The following is a 14,076-nucleotide window of genomic DNA, read 5'->3' on the forward strand; positions in this document are numbered from 1 at the left end:
TTTCATATTGGGAAAATATTTTAATATAGTAAACAAGTCAATTTACCTTCCACATATTTTAAATAAGTTTATGCTCATCGTTAAACAAAACTGTTTTTACTTCAACAATGGATTACAGCCTCTAAATTCGTATTGTTCCCAGCTGATCCTGTAAATAGCGAGGAATTTTGGACACCGATATCCTTGTATAGGTAACAGACTGGCATTAACAGCGCAGGAATTCAATGCGGGTTCAAAGGGAGAAGCTAGCCCTGGTGAGGAAGAAAACGAAGCCACAAAATTCCCTTTTGAGGAAAAACCGGGGGGAAAAGAAGATACCGCAGTTCCACCGAGTCCAAACGGGGCCGAGTCAGTCTCCAGGTCAGTCTCCGGTCAGTGTCCACGGGCGCTGCACGGTGCCGCAGGGACGGGCGAGCCATCGGTCTCCATCCTCGGCCGAGCCCCGGGGCCGCATCCCCGGCGGCGCGGCCTCCGCGGCCCGCCCGGCTCAGGGGCTGCCGGCGCCCGGCCCGCTCCCAGCCGCGGCCGAGGGGGACGCGGCCGGCGGGGCGGTGGCGCCGGGGCCGGGGCCGGGGCCGGTGCGCGGCGGCGCGGGCGGAGGCCCCGCCGTGGGTCCGGCGGGCGCGGCGCGGAGCTGCGCGGGGGTGGCGGCGGCGCCGGGGCCGGGGCTGGAGGAGCCGCCGCTGCCGCGCACCGGCTGCCAGATGAGGCTGTAGTAGACGGCGAGCACGATGGCGGCCAGCGAGACGGAGAGCACGTAGGCCAGCACGGTGGCCAGGCGCACCCACTTCTTGTTGGTCTTGGCCGCCATGCGCGCCTTCTTGTCCCCGGTGTAAGTGGCGGGCTTGCCCCGCTCCGCGCCCGCCTCCTTCTCCTTCATGGGGGCCCGGCCCTTGGCCCGCTGCTCCACCGAGCCCTCCGTGCTGGCTCCGGCCCGGATCGGCCGCCGCCGCCGCTCAGGACATGCCGGTACCGCCCGCGCTGCCGCCGGTGCCGCTGCCCGCGCTGCCCCGCCGGGGGCGAGGGGCGGAGCGTAGGGGGCAAGCCCGCCCCGAGGGGTGGGAACCACAGCAGGGGAGGGAGGGCAGGGGAGGGGAGGAGAAGGGAGGGGAGGAGGGAGGAGCCCGGGCCACCTTTAAAAGGAGCCCCCCCGGCGCCGCCCCCCCCCTCCCCCCCTTCCTTTCGTGGGGTGGGGGGAGGCCGGTGAGCGGTGCCTCGGGGACATGGGCAGCACCCGCCGAGCCGCAGGAAGGCTTTTGGCACGGTCTCCTGGAACATCCCCAGCGCTGGAGCGGGTCAGGAGTGTCCTCTCTATCTTGGCTTCCCGACGGAGTTACTGCTTGGTGTTTCCCTTATGCCGGTATGTGCTGCCTGCACCTCTGTGAGGCTGCAAGGGTGCCCGAGCCAAGCAGCAATTTTTAGAGGGCAAGATTGCCTTAGGTTTGTCCAAACTGGGTTCTTCCCAAGCCCATTATTGATACAGTCTAAGTCCTCTTAAGGTATGGCTTCACCTTACTCCACAGGTGTTAGTTCCTTACAAAATTGTTCTATTGTCTTATTCAAAAGGCAACTAAAATGCTGATTTGGGCTATAAATTAGCCTTGTTTTCTTTACGGTGCAAGAAAATTACTTTTGGGAATGATGTAGTCATGCCCTCTGCAATCACTTTCTCCCTCCCTTCAATCTGAGGTCAATCAGGTGTAGTGGTTGCAGCAGAAACCTCTTATAAACCAGGACTTGTAGTTCTGCAGGAAGGCTACAGCAACTGGAGAACTGCCTATTACCCAAAGAGGCTTCCCCAAGAAGATGTTTTGGAATAAATGGAGTAGCTGCAAAATAATGGTAATTGTTGGAAAGGGAGGATTGTGTTGACTAAAGCTGCAGGTCTGCTGTCTGTATGTGGAGGGGAGGCATTGCCATGGGAGTCTGTGTGCACTGAGTGGGCAGGGCAGGGAGCTCCCAGAGACCAGCAGCAAAATGAGCATCTAGGAGGGGCTGTGCGCAAAGCAGTTTTGGGGACAAAACTTGCCTGTTGGGGTCAGGGAGGTGGAATAGAGGATTTTTCAAGGTCCTTTCCAACCTAAAAGATTTTAAACTAAATGCTGTGGCCCCTTGGAGTATTAATGTTCATTAAATCTTTCTGCATGTCTGGGAAGCGTTTGTTAGGCAGTTTTGGGATTTCTCTCGGTGCCCTGGGCTTCTCTTGTGCTGATGGGTTACACTTGATTGTATTGGTTACACCTGTGTTCTCCTTAAAGTCAAATGTCTCACACCTAAACAGAATTAGCTGATGGTTCGCAGCTGGGAAAGCTTTCCTAGGTTATGGAATTGCCTCTTCTGTGGCGTTTTAGAGGTTATATGTACAGTATTGCTTGAGCTGTGTATGCTTAAGTTTAATTGTACACATGAATTTATAACAATTTCTACAAAATAGGTTTTCTAGTAATTTTTCAATGTGTTTTTCCTCGATGATGGGTTTGCTCCAGCTCTTTCTCCCTTTTTATTCAGCAGGTGAAATGATGATGAGCTACTACCTCCCACAAGTCCCTTCCCTATGCTCTTGCTTAATTCCAGTTAAGAGGCAGAGGATTGACATGTACATGGAATGCCTCTGGGGCTTTGTGAAGTCTTGACAGTTCTTGCCTGGTGCTTGTCAGGTTGAAGCACTGAGGCCTGAACAACAGGCCCTGAGCCAAAGCTGACCTCTAGATGAACCTTCCCACTAAAAGTTATATTTGTATCCATGCATATCAACCAATACCATTAGCAATATGATAGAAGTATCTGTTCATTGTCAAAACATGTGTTCACCTTTCCCTATTTAGGAACTTGATAAGGCCAGACATGCAGGGGAATTGTTGGAACATTCCCAGCAAATGTATTGAGTGTGATGGGCTTGCAATGTTCTACCTTCAGCCCAACAGACTGCCCTTCCTAAAGCATACAATTCTGTGGTATTAGTCAAGAAATTTGGTATTCTTAAGGCTCTCTTCTCTCTGCCAACCCTCTGCTCTTATGGCTTTGAGTAAGACCAAGGCTTGTGTTCGTTAAATGTAAATGTCTTGGCTTTTGCCAAAGTCAGGTGAAAGCTTTTCATTTTGTTGTGGACAAATAACCGGGTGTGAGCTTCTCTCCAGGCAGCTGTGAGCAGGTCTGTGCTTTCTTTCCTCAACGGAACTCCTTGCTAACAACCACCCCTAAAGGAGCTGCAGTAATGGGGTTTGCTTTGACCTTGGGGTTTTAGCAAAAACACCAAGCTGTGCTCTGAGTGGACTCCTGTGGTGCAAAACTGGAGCTCTGGAGTCTCGTAAAGTCAGTGACTGTCTGATACTAGACAGAGCTTGCAAGTTATCCCTTTCTAGGATTCTTGCTAAAGAACGCAAAAGAGATCACTTGCTGGAGACAGTCAGGGGTATGTGATGCACTCAGGCACTCCTGCCAAGAAAGGAGAGCTGCAGAGCCCCTGAGCAGCCTTCCTCCCACCACTCCAAAAATTGCTCTGCAGGCTCCTGTCCTTTATAAGCTTCTTGGTCCATTAGAAAGCTTGAATTCTGCTGGTACCTGTTGCAGTGGGATGTTTGCTTGCTCTCCAAGGGCCCCAGAAGGATGTAGCTAAATGAACCTGTGTTATTGATTTCCCATGATCACAGTCAGTGAATAGCATCCCAGTGCTGCAGGACAGGGAAGACTTAATTAAGGGAAGATTACTGGCTTGAGACAGATTCTCTCCATGCAGACCCTGCTGCTGAGAGTAGCAGAATACTGGATGGGATGCCCGAGACATCTCTGAGCCTTTGCAGGGAGGAGGAGAATGCTGTGGGTTGAGGCTGGATATTACAGAAATGAGAGCTTTGGGCTAGCATGTGGAGAAATTAAGTTTGTGGGAGGACCATGGCTGACACCTGTTCAGTTTCATGAACTGAGCAGGCAAACAGTTGGAGTAAGTTGGGCTGGTGGAGTGGGAAGGAAATGCTGATGAGCTTAAGAGCAGAATGGGGTTTCCTCTCCAGTATCCTGATTTCCTGTACAGTGGAGATTTCCTTTGTACTGGAGGTGGATACAGGGGGAACTGGCTGCATCCACCTCCAGGTGTGGTACAAGTTGCTTTCTTGCTCTTGCTACTCTGCTGCTGAAGTGTACTGTGAGATGGGCATGTTGTCTGTGTGCTGCTGCTCCTCATGCTCTTCCTTTCCTGTTAATGATCTGTCTTGGAAAGTCTTATTCTTTTCCCAGCAGTCAGGAATGGCATGGTTCAGCCAGCCCTGGGCAGCAGTGACCTGGCACTGCAGGAATGTGTGGGATGTTTAAATATGGTGTGATCCTGCTTGCAGCACTCACTGTGCTGTTTGGGAATACACTGAAATCCATCAGCGCTGTGAGCACAACACACTCTGCCCAGTGAGCAGTAAATTATAGGCCTAACCATGTCTTGGTGGTTGGACAGATAGTTATTTGGGGGTTTTTTGCACAAGACCTCACTGCTTTTATGGTTTTGTGGCATCTGTGGCCACTTCTCTGTGCCATAGTCCACTGCCCTCTGACTTTTGCAGATCAAGCTGAAGAGTCATGCTGAGAGCTGTCAGGAATCCTTGGCCTTGTGGTTTCGGCTCGAAGTGGGACACAACATATGCCCTGTACACACACTCAGCAGTTCTGCTCTCCAGGGTGGTGAGAAAATATTGGCTTTGTGGTCTTAATGGTATCGTTAATCCTTTCGGGATTGCCAGCGCTCTGAGGGCAGAGCAGCCACAGGAGCAGTGGGATGGGCTGGCATTTGCAGAGCTGCGAGTTCATTGCTGAGGTGCAGTGTCACAGCTCTTCACTAGAGGACAGCATTACACATGGCAAAGTAATTATCCTGCAACAATGCTGGGAGAGAGTTCTTACGGATTTTCTGTGTGCCAGGAGTAAGCTGAGGTGTAGGTTACAGAGTAATTAATTTGCTGGAAGTCAGGAGCCATTCTGTCAGGGAAGTTTAACGGTATGGCTTAAATCAGTGTCTGCAAACCTTGTCTCCTAAACCTTGTCTGAAGGGTGATGCTACTTGCCTTGCTGCTGCATGCACCTTGGGGGAGGTACAGGCTGCTGGATAGGTAGCACAGGGAAAGAAGGAAGAATATTAAACAAAAAAAAGGGGAAATGTTTGTATATCAAAACTTGTAACAAGTGGTGGGTTGCCTGGTGGTGAAGATATGGGAGGAAAGCAAGGAGGCAGAGGGATGTGGGATGAGTATGCAATGGGTGATGGGCCTTACTGGAGAGAGAAAATAAAGGATGGTTTGAATAAACAAATTCTGCTGCTGTTTGTGCCTGCTCTGATGTTGGAGCTCTCTGCAGAGTGCAGGACTGCTGCTCTATCCTATCACTGCTCCATCAGCCATCTCTGCATGCAAGGGACGGAGGCTCCCACTGAGCAAGGAGTGTGAAGTGGAAGATAAGGAGGCTGGGTTGGGCAAGAGGAAGGGAGCTGCAGCTTTTGTGACAACCTTTGTGCAAGTTGGGGTTTGGCCCTTGCTGTTGGGCATCATGTGGCCTTGTGGAGCAGCCACCAACTTGGGCACTGCTCTTCATGCTGTTTGTTTTTGGTTGGGTCTTAATTATGATTTCATTATTTATTGAATTAAGGTTTTATTCCTTAGGGGAAGCTGACCTTGAGCGACATAGGAGTTAAGCTGTGGCAGGATTCTTGCTTACTTTGTGGATGAGGCAGAGAAAGCTGGTGAATATCCGGGTGTGAGAGAAGGACAGAAGCAGCTTCTCAGTGAGGTTCTGGCAGGAAGCACACTTGGTCCACAAAGCTGTGATCACTGATAATACCAGTCAAGCCACGGGATCCAGTAGCTATGACTGATCTCACCTGCCCTTTGCAGTACCAGGTGGCAAAGCTCATCCCACCTCTCACTGCTTTGCAGCTGTGACCTCCAGGGCCTTCCTGCAGTGCTGTCAGTGTTCCAGAGGCTGGGAGGACTGCAGCACCTCTGGGCAAGGTGGATGCTCTCTATTCTCTCCATTGCTGCTCCCTGATTTAAAGGGAAGCAGTCCTGAAGCTTCTCTGGCCTTGCAGAAGAGATCAGGTGAGTGTAGAGAACTTTTCACTTCTCGCTACACTCTGCTTGGGACACTGGCTTGGCTGGGCCTGGAATATCCCAGTGACCCTAAGGAAAGAGAGCCAACAGCCTTCCATTGGATAACCAATTCCTGTAAGTGCAAGCTTGATAAGTGCAGAAAATGCTATGGTAGCTGGAAGTGTGGAAGCTCTCTTATTCCCAGGTTCTTTTGGGCAGGTAAACCCCTTGAAAGACAAAGGATGTTGGGTTTGCTCAGAATTCTCTTTTCCTGCAGCAGGGAGCTCTGATTCCTGCCTTTGTTTTACAATTGGAGTACTTGCTAGAGTTCCACTTGATCTCTCCTGCCTCATGATGCTAACACCTGAGAATGCCCTTAGGATTCCTTCAGTCGCCACTCCCCAGCTGCCCAGGCTGCTCCAAAGTGCCAGACTTACCACATCAAGGCTGGGAAGAAAGGAAGGAACAAAACATGCAACTGACTCCCCTCATACAGTGCAGGGCTTTGTTCCCTCCTTTCTTAGAGAGTCTGTGCTACTTTTGCCAGCAGCTTGTCCCACTTGAGCAATGGCAACCTTGGCTTTGACAGGAGATGAGGATGGCATCCCACCATGTGCCTGGGAATCCACAGCAATCATAGCAGAGTTATTCCCACTTGTAATTAGTTGTGAGGCTCTCCCTCCGACTAAAATTGATCTTGCCCATGTCAAGACTTTTCATAAGCTGCTCTCCAGGTTAGCCAGTGCCCATCAGCCAGTGGAGCTCCTTTCCTCTGCTGCCCACATAGAATTCCTTCATTTCAAGGTCAGGAGCAGAGACTCATTTTGGCCCTGTTTGCCTTTAACCTTTTCTGCTTTTGGTTGCTTCCCTGCTGCTTTGTCCCTGTAATCCCCAGCTTGCCCACCTCTCCTGTTCTGTGTCCCTTGTATCTGCCGCAGTGCCAAGTGAATCTGCAGAATAGCACAATTCCTTGGGTTTCTGGGAATGTTTCATTTCATCTGGGGAATTTCCAGCTGCCCTGCTGGTCTGTCTCACTTTGAGGCTGACATTCAAAAGAGCCCATAAGAGAAAGGAAAACTGTTTAAGACTGGACAGTGCAGTGAGTGGCCCCAGAAATGGAATCTGTCCAGAGCAAGGAATGAGTTTGTTTCCTGGGACATCTGGCCTGTTGCATGAAGGGGGCAGTCTGCTTGTAGCCAGAGCTGAGCTGCTCCGTAACCACAGCTGCTGAAGCAGTTGGAGCATTTCTGGCAATGCCTGTACTTCGTCAAGAGAGCATTTAAGGAAGTTGAGTTGCGGAAGTTCACCGAGCCGGGTGCCTCACCAGCACAGCTCCAAGGAGTGGATCCCTCCCGGAGGGACAGTGGGTGTTTGTGCCCGCGAGCACGCCAGCCATCACCAGCCTTCCTCTGGGTGACCTTGGGTGAGGCTCTGCTTGCCTGGAGAGCTGTTGATTTACAATGCAGATTCATCGCTCCTCGCCTGCCTGTCCCTGCCCCTCCTAAACTGGGCTGGGATATAAGAGGTTGTTTGCTCTCCGATGCCAACAGTGGCCATGGCAGAACGCCCTGCCACGTGAGAGGCAGAGATAGAGGAGAGGGGGCTAAGGAGGAGTGAACAGTGCAGCTGCTCCTGCTTCTGGTAGCTGAGGAGCACATCTGCAGGACCATGTCCGTGCTGAACCCTATCCTGCAGCCCACGGAGGTGAAGGAGTACCTGTGCAAGGGCGACCGCTTCATCAAGTGGGATGATGTGAGTACTGGGTGTTCCTTCCCTCCGCTGTGCTATGGTGGCAGGGAGAAACTGGTGGGGTCACGGTTTGTGTGGAGGCTGAGAGCCTGTGTTCAGCATGACATCCCACCTGACAGCAGAGATCTCTGGACAGGGAAAGGGAACTGGGAAGAACAGGAAAGCTGAGGAGTAAAATTAAGGGGGTGTGTGTAAGGGGTTGGGGGTGTGATTTCTACACCTCTTGTAGTGGAGGATGGAAACAAATGGAGTGAGTGTGCACTGGGTCTGTGTGCACAGCCCCTGGTGTAGGACGCAAGGTCCAGCCCTCAGAAAAGGTGGTCGCTGCTGGGAGTCTCTGTGGCGTGAGATGCAAACGCCACATTTGGACTTTCTGGAGGAGCATGAGGGGTAGGATCTACTCCAGAGCAAAGAGCACTCACTGCTCTGTGGAGATAGAGATGAAATCAGACTCCAAGTTGCTTCCTCTTATGGCCCTGTTGCCTGAGTGGATCGGGGTGAGCCATGGCCTCCCACGCCTGCCTGGCCCCTGGGTCTGGGAATCACCGAGCAGCAAAGGGCCTGTGCTTTAACAGGGCTGAAACCTCAGGGTGCTGCAGCAAGCTGCTGCTCTCTCCAGCTCATTGTCCTCTTTACCTTCAAAACAGCTGCTCTGCGGTCACTGCCTTTCTATGTGAGGGGAAGAAAGTGTAGAACAGCAGCAGTTCATTGAAATGTAAGGGTTCCCCTCCTCACTTTCTAAGGAGGCAAAGGAGTGCTTACCCCAGTAGCCACAAACCTGAGCAGGAGGAGAGCAGCTGCTCTCTCATCCCATCCATGCTGTCTGGAGATGGACTGGCTGCTGTTGAGCATGAATGTTGATAAAAGGGGGAGAGCCCAGATTATGGCTATTCACAGGGATCTGGGAAGACGGTTCACATGGTGTTGCAAATGAGATGTTCAGAAGGAGCCTGCAGCAGCAGTGCAGGAAGGATTAGCACTTTTGTGGGCGTGAAGCTGGAATAGAATGTTAAATCCCAAAGAAGCCTGTGGAGGAGTGGATCACCTGTGCACAACATCAGCGGGGTGGTCCAGCAGCACTGAGAATGAGAGCAGTGTGCTGTGCAGCTGGCAGGAAGGATGGATATGAGGAATATGAACTGGAATATGGCTGCCAGTTGCTCCGTTAGCAGTACATAAACAGGAGGATGACACCGAGGTACTGTGAAAAGCACAGCCTTCCTCTTTCCTGTGAGCCTACTGCCTGCAGAGTGCACTTGGGGCTTCTTAGAATTTGAAATCTGCTTTCTCAGAATAATAGTGGCCAAATTTGTCTAAAATTGCTGATGACTTTGTGCTCAGTCTGTGAGGACCACTCCCCCAAGAACTGGAAGCTTTTAAGTACTCCACTGGGTATTCCTGGGATAGGTTCCCCTGAAACCCAAGGTGAGTCAAGTTGGGCTTCCAAGACCCAGCAAGTGTTTATTTCCTGCTGTAGCTGTTGATTAGTGAGCTCAACTCTCATCTGGATCTTTCCTTAAGGTTTATATATTTGTAAACATTTCTAAGAGGTTGCCTCAACTAAGTAGTTTACAGGCTTGATCTCCACCAATAAAAAAAGGCTTCTCCGTGAGTGGGCTGTTCTGGTCACATTGCTCCATTACGTTGGGCTTTCCCAATCCGTGGTTAGAACAGGCTGCAGAGGATGATGGTGAGAGCTCCAGATTGCAGGATTGCTGTTCTGTAGAATTCATGAGTGTTGTGGTTTTTGTATCTCTTTCAATTGACCTGACTGTAACAGTTTTTGAACTCCTTCTGGGATAAGTGAGGCAAAGGAGTTAAGGAAGATCACTGTTCATCTTGGGACTAAACTAGGGCCTTCCAGCAAAAAAGCAAACCCACACTTTTTCTACAGAGCCCTTACCTTGTCCAGCTTTGGTCAGGCACTGTCTATAGGAGAGAGCAGTGGGTCCCTGACAGGCAGGACTGTTCTGACCTGTCCCGTGGAGTTAGTTGCAGGACCTTAGGGTAAGGAGGAGCTCTGCGGTGCTTTATTCAGCATCCAGCAAGCTGGGGCTCCTAAGCAGACTGAAGAGGTGAAGTCCTACTACATGGGTGGTAGCCGAGTTCCAGACTCAGCTGGGAATCCTGACAGAACCCGAGGCAGGGCACAAGGTAGTAGCTGACCTCTTGAGCAGGGCAGATGGGTGTGGGTTTGGCTCTGAGCTGCCTCTGAGTTCTTATAGAGTCAAAACTGTTCTATCTCTGAAAGATTATGGATTACAGGATTTTAGCACAGTGTTTGCTTTTTGTCCCACAGAGTGAGAAGCAGCCAGTTTGACTGCTAGACCATCTTCTGTAGGATTGCCTGTTTCCTTTGCTGCCAGGAGCTGCCCCAATGGAGAGGCTACCTGCACCCCCAGGCAAGCCTGGCCCTGCCCAGGAGCCTGGCTGGCAGCAGCTTCCTTGCAGCCTCATTTGCCCTCCAAAAAGCTGCTTTGTGGGAGATAAGGGTAATCTAGAACATGGCACAATACTCTGTGGTGGTGCCGTGGGGCCTGTTCCACTCTCCATGGCCACGTGTGCAGGGACCCAGCCAAGAGCTCTGGGAACATGGACGTGGTGCTGGGCAGGCTGGCACTGGCCCTGGCTCAGCAGGAGGAAGGCAGGAGGCAGTAAAAGGATCACATAGGATGTGCTGTTTACACAGTTGACATTTACAGTTTACTGTAAATATTGCGTATAGAAACGGAGGTCCCTGAAAATACAGATACACTCTAGAGTGAAGTATGAGTTGAGTAACAAACTGAAGAATCTGAAGCCAAGAGACAAGTACAACTTCCAGATTTCATTACTGGTTTCCTATTAGCAATGATGTGTTTCAGCTTCCTGAATTGAATTTGGAGCCTTCCCAGAAATGGCTGTGTGGGGTTCAGGATCAGCCCCAAATACTTTCATCTGATTGCAGCCTCTGGTGTGGGTTTCTTCATAGCTGCTGCTTTTGATGGTCAGTGTAGACACAGTCTGTGGAGTTTCAGAACCCCTATCTAAAGCAGCATAATGATGCATAACTGATGCATCCCCTCCTTGACACCTTCCTGACTAGAGCCCAGATAATCTGCATGAACACCTGGATGGGAGGTGCCATGGGTGAATGCTTTCTCTGCTTGGCCTGAGCTACTCCTGAGCTTGTAGGATGAAGCAGGTCAAAGAAGACTTTTCAAATGAAACACTTAATTGAATCTCCAGATACTTTGTTCTCTCAGTTCGTTGTGCAGAAAGCTCCAAGAGAGCTGTTCTTGTTAAATGCACAGGTTATGTGAGACTCGGGATCCAGCTTCCAGAGCCTCACTGTGGAGATGTCCTAAAATCCTTGGGTTCATTTTCATAAATCCCAGAGGGTGTTCACCTACCTGTGTCTGTATTTGAACTGGGAACCTCGTGTCCCAGGATGTTTTGTCCAAGTCACCCCTTTTGTTGTTTTTTTTTTTTGTCAGGAAACATCAATTGCTTCTCCTGTGATTCTCCGAGTGGATCCCCAGGGCTTTTATGTGTACTGGACCCATCAGAGCACGGTGAGTGCTGAGTCTGCACAGCTCAGGCTCCAACCAGCCAGGTCAGGTTTGTGTGAGATGACAACACTGCAAGTGCTGGAGTCCTTGCACTTGGGAGCAAACTGCCACACCCATCCCTCTTAGCAGGGACACCCCACCAAGGAGTGGGAGCTGGTCAGTGCCAGGTTGGTCTTCACCAGGAAAGTGCAAGAACTGAAGGTGTGAGCGTGGCCTTTCTGTGCCTTTCATATGCTCACCTTTTTTGACTCTGCAAAGCTCATTGAAGTCCTTCAAAGGACTTAATGGAGAACACTTGTGCTGATACCCCTGTTACCCAGCAAGATACAGGATTCTCCTAACCTGTGCAGTGGGGCCATTAAATGATTAACTCATTGGGGTTTTAGACATTTTAATTAGAAAGTAGTGACCGTAGTGATGTAGGGCCTACATGGAGTCTGGAAACCAATGTGTGCTCAGGATGATGTTTGCAGGCTGCTGGAGAAGAGGGAGAGGCAACACACGGAGGAAAGAGAATTCAGTTCCTCACTGATGAGTAGCATCAAGTCATGGAGAGGGAGGTGGAAGGCTGGGCTTACTTCCGCTTTCCAGAGCAGGCTGTGGTTCAGCTCTACTTCCTCCGCCTGACCTACATGGCAGAGTCAGGCAGTCCTGCACAGGCCCTGGTCAGGGACCTGGGGGGTTTGGGTGAGCTCTGCCTGTCCAGAGATTGTGCCCAGTGCCAGCTGGGACCAGGCACTGCCACAGCCACATCCCCTGAGAAGAGTGTCACAACACTGGGGGGGACTGTCACACCCCTTGATGTCTCTGTCACTCCTGTTCTACTTTCAAGGTCCACTCGGGCAGTAGAATTTCTGCTCTAAGGGTTCCAGGAGGAAGAAGTGGAGCAAGTGAGGCAAGGGGAGCTGGTGTCACCATGAAAAAGGAGAGATACTTCATTGGGATACCTGGGAAAGGGGCTGGGGGAAGGAAGCATAGCTGCCACAAGGAAACCCAGACTGGAAGGGATCTCTCACTCCTGGAAAATGCTGTTGATTAGCAGCTAAAGCACACTGAACTGCTTTTGCACTAGGGACTCAGAAAGAAGTGGGATTGGGAGTAAAATTACTTCCCGCTTAACAATAAAATGGGGATACAGCCAGAAGACATGGCATCCACATTGTCCTGTACTGTGATCTTGGAAAATAATATTATCTGCTGCAACAAGTATAATTTGTTCTCCAGACCCTTGGTGAGAAGAAAAATTAGTAACAGAGGAAGGAAATTCAGGTTGGATATTAAAAGAACAAACAAGACAGCAAGCCAGTAGTGAGGACGTGGAGGGACTGCCTGGGGAAGGCTGTGCATGTCCTCTGTGGGAATGGCTTCCCTCCCTGCCTTGTTCCTGCTGGGAGAGCTCTTCCACAGGGAAATATACTAAGACAAACCTGATTTATAGCTTCTGGGGGCTCTGTCATGGAGTGCTTTCCTTCCTCCTTTGTCTTGCCTTATTTTCCTTGTCCTTATTCTGTTGTAGGAAAGGGAAATTCTGGATATCACCAGCATCCGAGACACCCGAGCAGGGAGATTTGCCAAAATGCCCAAGGTGAGTCCACAGCTTCTTTCTGTCCAATATTTCAATGGAAAGGCAGGACTGCCTGAGGTTTTGGTGGGCTCAGGCAGTTTGTCTTGGATTTCTGTAGGAAGAAGGTAGAGAGGATCTCATCTCCTTACACCACAGCTATGTAAATACAAAATCTTGACTCTTGTCCCTGATCTCCCAGGGGCCCTCTGTGCACCCAAAAGCAGCACTTCCAGACTGTGGTAGATGGGCTTATTGGAAGGAATATGTCAGAAAGCCAGGAAAACCAATTCCTCTTCCAAGTGCCCTGCTGCACTGGTAAGTCCTGCTGGAGACTCTGATGCTCCTGCATTGAGTCACTAGAGATGCACAGGGTACCCACAAACCTGGAGTTACAATGCCATTCCAACAGTATATGTTGGGATTTTTCCCTTTAAAGGGAAGAAAATGCATTTTTAGAAAAACTAGGGTTTTTTTGGTTTTTTGCCTCCCCATATATTTTTACATTTGCATATGATCAGGGCTTTGTTCTCCATTTCAGTTATAATTGAAGCTTCTTGCAGCCCTTGTTAGGACTTTGTTTCTGGGACTTTTTTGTTTGTTTTTAACTTTTCCATGTACGGAAAAGGCAAGAAGAAAACTGCAGTAAAGCTCAAAGGTGGAAAAAGGACCAAAGAAGTAAAGCTGATGGGTCATGTGGTGACATAGGTGACTTTCTTAGGCAAAAGGGAAAGGTTTTGCAATATCTCCTGAGCCTCAAGCAGCCTTTTGCATAAGTTGTGTGGCTGTTTTCTCAATCTGCTCTGAAAGTGTCTATTCAGGGCTCCCCAAGACCAACTTTTCTCAAAATACCATAAGATGGGCACAGCAGAGCTCAAGAACAGTACCCATCTTCTTAAAAATCATATTTCCTTCAGAGAAACTGCCTTTCTCCTTAGAAATTGACTAGAATGGAACATATTTCATTTTTCAATGACCCTAAAACTTAGCAACTTGTGGGAATTGTGCTTAAAAAATGCTGTCAGAGGTTGGATTTTCATTTGAGAGAATAAAATATTTGGGGCTGTTCGAGTTGGTGCTGCCCTCCAGATGGGGCACACTGAGGAAGAGGGTGACTTAAAGGACTCTTTTCTAGGGTGTTATACTTTGA

At 50.1% G+C, this 14,076-nt stretch overlaps 2 protein-coding genes across 3 annotated transcripts in view; one reads left to right on the forward strand and one right to left on the reverse strand.

Annotated features, from left to right (window-relative positions):
• On the reverse strand, window positions 1-1,022 carry INAFM2 (InaF motif containing 2). Its single transcript, XM_014878655.2, has one exon. The coding sequence runs from the start codon at window positions 878-880 to the stop codon at window positions 488-490; it is 393 nt and encodes a 130-aa protein (XP_014734141.1). The 5' UTR covers window positions 881-1,022; the 3' UTR covers window positions 1-487.
• A 188-nt stretch (window positions 1,023-1,210) lies between these two features.
• The window catches only part of PLCB2 (phospholipase C beta 2), a 40,322-nt gene continuing 27,456 nt past the window's right edge, over window positions 1,211-14,076 (forward strand). The window contains exons 1-3 of one of the 2 annotated variants that reach the window (XM_014878843.2): window positions 1,211-1,360; window positions 11,291-11,368; window positions 12,882-12,950. In XM_014878843.2, coding sequence (XP_014734329.2) covers window positions 1,355-1,360; window positions 11,291-11,368; window positions 12,882-12,950 — 153 coding nt within the window. In that variant the 5' untranslated portion in view covers window positions 1,211-1,354. Of the gene's footprint in view, window positions 1,361-7,355; window positions 7,818-11,290; window positions 11,369-12,881; window positions 12,951-14,076 lie in introns of those variants that run through there. The other variant, XM_014878841.2, reaches the window with a different exon arrangement.

This window comes from Sturnus vulgaris, chromosome 18, assembly GCF_052056855.1.
Source record: "Sturnus vulgaris isolate bStuVul1 chromosome 18, bStuVul1.hap1, whole genome shotgun sequence".
NCBI lineage: Eukaryota > Metazoa > Chordata > Aves > Passeriformes > Sturnidae > Sturnus > Sturnus vulgaris.

Excerpts from the sequence above, each read along its gene's own strand:
- INAFM2 (XM_014878655.2), bottom strand. The coding sequence starts at position 880 with ATGAAGGAGAAGGAGGCGGGCGCGGAGCGGGGCAAGCCCGCCACTTAC.